The following is a 5,181-nucleotide window of genomic DNA, read 5'->3' as shown; positions in this document are numbered from 1 at the left end:
TCCTCCTCCAGCCGCCACACAAGCATGAATCCTCCTGAGGACTCCCATCCTCACAAGCCGAAACATCTCAGGATCCACGTTAGTCACGGCTGCATGCAGTCGTGCCACCAAGTCCTCCGCAGTCTCTGGCTCTGTCTTGTAGACTTGTTCCTTCAGGTAGCCCCAAAGGAAGAAGTCTAGCGGCGTCAAATCAGGTGATNTGCCACACAAGCATGAATCCTCCTGAGGACACCCATCCTCATAAGCCGAAGCTTCTCAGGATCCACGTTGGTCACGGCTGCATTCAGTCGTGCCACCAAGTCCTCCGCAGTCTCTGGCTCTGTCTTGTAGACTTGTTCCTTCAGGTAGCCCCAAAGGAAGAAGTCTAGCGGCGTCAAATCAGGTGATCTAATAAGAATGAAACGTTTAACTTCTAGTACGCGATATGTTTCTCGACTAGTCTTACCGTGCTGGCCAGCGGAGCGGACCAAAGCGACCGAACCAACGCCCAGGAAACTGCAGATTCAGATAGGCACTGANTGTGCTGGCCAGCGGAGCGGACCAAAGTGACCTAACAAACGCCCAGGAAACTGCAGATTCGGATAGGCACTGACTTGTCGAGCAGAGTGGGGTGGTGCTCCATCCTGCTGAAACCACTGAGGTCTACTTGCGATCGGTATATCGTCCAGCATTTCCGTGAGCCTCTCCGTAAGGAATGTGTAGTACCTTCCACCCTGAAAGGAATAAAAATGGAGAATAAGAGGATTTTGCCGATCGCGTGTCGTATTCGTGTAGGTGTGTGTATAATAACTCACATCCATACAATCCGGGAGTTGATAAATGAATGCCCGATCACCCACTATTCCTCCCCACACGGTCACTTTCCACCGTGTCTGAAAACTTTTCTCTCTCACCAAGTGGGGATTTTCAACCCCATAATTGTGCAAATTATGCTGATTGAAAATCCCCTCTCTGGTGAACAGACTCTGATCTGTCCACAGGATTTGGGACAAAAAGTTTTCATTCCGGTAATACAAAGCCAGAAACTCTTGCCAGTAATGCAAACGTTGAGCTGCATCTCCTGGCTCGAGTTTCTGGACTTTTGTGTAGTGAAACGCATGGAGAGAATTGTCCCGCAGAATGCGAGAGACCGTCGACTTGGACAGCCGGTTGCTCTCTCGAGCTCCCGACACCTCACCATCGGGTCATTCTCCACGCGCTCCAAGACCTCCTCCTCGACGTCAAGATGACGTTGAGGTCTCCCTCCGCAACCTTGTGGCAACACGTGGTTCTCTCGCATCCGAGCATCCACTGCCTGAAACACGTGTGGGGATGGATGTTCTCGATTGGGCCATTTACGACGGTACCTCCTCGCTGCCTCTGCTCCATTGCACTCGCATTCACCATACATGAGATACATGTCGACGTGTTCGTTCACTGTATAATCCTCCATATTTCACTTTACGTCTAACGCCGGCGAGGAATCAAACACAATTGACGCGCCCTGCCCAAAACACAATATTCACCTCTCATTTCCTTTATTTATCATTGAAGCAATCACCAAATATTTCCAAGAACTCCTCGTGTTGACATAACAAGAGAGCACGAGACGATGTAAATACATTAAATAAAGATATCGCAGTTTTATTCATTTTATTTACATCGTCTCTCGCTCTCTTGTTATGTCAACACGAGGAGTTCTTGGAAATATTTGGTGATTGCTTCAATGATAAATAAAGGAAATGAGAGGTGAATATTGTGTTTTGGGCAGGGCGCGTCAATTGTGTTTGATTCCTCGCCGGCGTTAGACGTAAAGTGAAATATGGAGGATTATACAGTGAACGAACACGTCGACATGTATCTCATGTATGGTGAATGCGAGTGCAATGGAGCAGAGGCAGCGAGGAGGTACCGTCGTAAATGGCCCAATCGACAACATCCGTCCCCGCACGTGTTTCAGGTAGTGAATGCTCGGATGCGAGAGAACCACGTGTTGCCACAAGGTGGCGGAGGGAGACCTCAACGTCATCTTGACGTCGAGGAGGAGGTCTTGGAGCGCGTGGAGGATGACCCGATGGTGAGCTGTCGGGAGCTCGAGAGAGCAACCGGCTGTCCGAAATCGACGGTCTCTCGCATTCTGCGGGACAATTCTCTCCACCCGTTTAACTACACAAAAGTCCAGAAACTCGAGCGAGGAGATGCAGCTCAGCGTTTGCATTACTGTCAAGAGTTTCTGGCTTTGTATTACCGGAATGAAAAATTTTGTCCCAAATCCTGTGGACAGATGAGAGTCTGTTCACCAGAGAGGGGATTTTCAATCAGCATAATTTGCACAATTATGGGGTTGAAAATCCCCACTTGGTGAGGGAGAAAAGTTTTCAGACACGGTGGAAAGTGAACGTGTGGGGAGGAATAGNTTTGGGGCTACCTGAAGGAACAAGTCTACAAGACAGAGCCAGAGACTGCGGAGGACTTGGTGGCACGACTGCATGCAGCCGTGACCAACGTGGATCCTGAGAAGCTTCGGCTTGTGAGGATGGGAGTCCTCAGGAGGATTCGTGCTTGTGTAGCGGCTGGAGGAGGACACTTCCAGCAACTGCCAACATAAAGGAATTTTANGCGCCCTCCCCAAAACACAATATTCACCTCTCATTTCCTTTATTTATCATTGAAGCAATCACCAAATATTTCCAAGAACTCATCGTGTTGACATAGCAAGAGAGCACGAGACGATGTAACTAAAATAAATAAAGATATCGCAGTATTATTCATTTTATTTACATCGTCTCGTGCTCTCTTGTTATGTCAACACGAGGAGTTCTTGGAAATATTTGGTGATTGCTTCAATGATCAATAAAGGAAATGAGAGGTGAATATTGTGTTTTCGGGAGGGTGACGCGCCGGTTGTGTTTGATTTCTCGCTGGAGTTAGACGTAAAGTGAAATATGGAGGATTATACAGTGAACGAATACGTCGACATGCATCTCATGTATGGTGAATGCGAGTGCAATGGAGCAGAGGCAGCGAGGAGGGACCGTCGTAAATGGCCCAATCGACAACATCCGTCCCCGCACGTATTTCAGGCAGTGGATGCTCGGATGTGAGAGAACCACGTGTTGCCACAAGGTGGCGGAGGGAGACCTCAACGTCATCTTGACGTCGAGGAGGAGGTCTTGGAGCGCGTGGAGGATGACCCGATGGTGAGCTGTCGGGAGCTCGAGAGAGCAACCGGCTGTCCGAAGTCGACGGTCTCTCGCATTCTGCGGGACAATTCTCTCCACCGGTTTCACTACACAAAAGTCCAGAAACTCGAGCCAGGAGATGCAGCTCAGCGTTTGCATTACTCTCAAGAGTTTCTGGCTTTGTATTACCGGAATGAAAACTTTTTGTCCCAAATCCTGTGGACAGATGAGAGTCTGTTCACCAGAGAGGGGATTTTCAATCAGCATAATTTGCACAATTATGGGGTTGAAAATCCCCACTTGGTGAGGGAGAAAAGTTTTCAGACACGGTGGAAAGTGAACGTGTGGGGAGGAATAGAGGGTGATCGGGCATTTATTTATCAACTCCCGGATTGTATGAATGCGGGTGATTATTATACACACACCTACACGAATACGACACACGATCGGCAAAATCCTCTTATTCTCCATTTTTATTCCTTTCAGGGTGGAAGGTACTACACATTCCTTACGGAGAGGCTCACGGAAATGCTGGACGATATACCGATCGCAAGTAGACCTCAGTGGTTTCAGCAGGATGGAGCACCACCCCACTCTGCTCGACAAGTCAGTGCCTATCTGAATCTGCAGTTTCCTGGGCGTTCGTTAGGTTGCTTTGGTTCGCTCCGCTGGCCAGCACGGTAAGACTAGTCGAGAAACATATCGCGTACTAGAAGTTAAACGTTTCATTCTTATTAGATCACCTGATTTGACGCCGCTAGACTTCTTCCTTTGGGGCTACCTGAAGGAACAAGTCTACAAGACAGAGCCAGAGACTGCGGAGGACTTGGTGGCACGACTGCATGCAGCCGTGACCAACGTGGATCCTGAGAAGCTTCGGCTTGTGAGGATGGGAGTCCTCAGGAGGATTCATGCTTGTGTGGCGGCTGGAGGAGGACACTTCCAGCAACTGCCAACATAAAGGAATTTTACAATCGGCCCTTTTCAGGGCCACCAAAAATCAAACGTTGGGATAACGTCATTTTTAGTACTCGAAATATCATTATTTGGGGAATTTTGAGCTATTATGGCAACTGACTTTAGGCGCATGCGCCGAGGAATTCTTCAATCACGACAAATCATGGGGAGGGGATGTGGACGATGCATTTCAGAGCGATTTGTGATGACGTTAGCTTAAATACACAAATGAACGATTTTTCTGTGTTTGAAAAAAATTTTGGTTTCAAGGCCACTGACACCAAACCGTGGAGTGTTTAATGCTTGCAATCATATATCCCTAGTGATGTGAGGAAGCCTTGGGAAACGCGAGAGGGTTTTCGGAAGCTCTCATGTGGGTCATTCCCGGATTTTTCTTCATTTTCTAGAAATTTAATGATTAATTTATGTTTTGACTGCACGAGAATTTATGCCATTAGGTGAATAGGTCTTACCAAGTTTAATCCTTACAATTACATATCCCTAGGGATATGAGGAAGCTCTGGGAAATGCGAGAGGAATTTCGGAAGCTTTCATGTCGGTCATTTCCGCTTTTTTCTTGATTTTCCAGAAAATTAATGATCAATTTCTGATTTGACTGCACGAGAATTCATGCCATTACGTGAATAGGTCTTACCAAGTTTAATCCTTACAATTACATATCCCTAGGAATATGAGGAAGCTCTGGGAAATGCGAGAGGAATTTCGGACGCTTTCATCTCGGTCATTCATGCGTTTTTCCTGATTTTCCAGAAATTTAATCATGAATTTCTGATTTGACTGCACGCAAACTCATGCCGTGGGTGTATAAGTCTGGCCAAGTTCCATCCTTGCAATGACATATCCCTAGGAATATGACGAAGCTCTGGGAAACGCGAGAGGAAATTCGGAAGCTTTCATGTCGGTCATTCATGCGTTCTTCTTGATTTTCCAGAAATTTAGTCATGAATTTCTGATTTGACTGCACGTAAACTCATGCCATTGGGTGTGTAAGTCTGGCCAAGTTTAGTTCTTGCAATTACATATCCCTAGGAATATGACGAAG

At 47.1% G+C, this 5,181-nt stretch overlaps 1 protein-coding gene across 1 annotated transcript; it reads left to right on the top strand.

Annotated features, from left to right (window-relative positions):
• Positions 1-2,924: 2,924 nt before the first annotated feature.
• LOC107046257 lies at positions 2,925-4,122 on the top strand. The gene is made up of 4 exons (XM_015268839.1): positions 2,925-3,018; positions 3,106-3,464; positions 3,648-3,841; positions 3,900-4,122. Exons 1-4 carry the CDS (start codon positions 2,925-2,927, stop codon positions 4,120-4,122), a joined length of 870 nt encoding a protein of 289 aa, XP_015124325.1.
• The last annotated feature ends 1,059 nt before the right edge of the window (positions 4,123-5,181 follow it).

This window comes from Diachasma alloeum, unplaced genomic scaffold (genome assembly GCF_001412515.2).
Source record: "Diachasma alloeum isolate Michigan unplaced genomic scaffold, Dall2.0 Dall_scaffold_01245, whole genome shotgun sequence".
NCBI lineage: Eukaryota > Metazoa > Arthropoda > Insecta > Hymenoptera > Braconidae > Diachasma > Diachasma alloeum.
This window is presented reverse-complemented; position numbering and strand designations above follow the sequence as displayed.

Excerpts from the sequence above, each read along its gene's own strand:
- LOC107046257 (XM_015268839.1), top strand. The coding sequence starts at position 2,925 with ATGGAGGATTATACAGTGAACGAATACGTCGACATGCATCTCATGTAT. Across the intron at positions 3,019-3,105 it reads GGCAGCGAGGAGGGACCGTC|GTGGCGGAGGGAGACCTCAA; the intron begins GTAAATGGCCCA and ends TGTTGCCACAAG. Across the intron at positions 3,842-3,899 it reads TCGCTCCGCTGGCCAGCACG|ATCACCTGATTTGACGCCGC; the intron begins GTAAGACTAGTC and ends CATTCTTATTAG.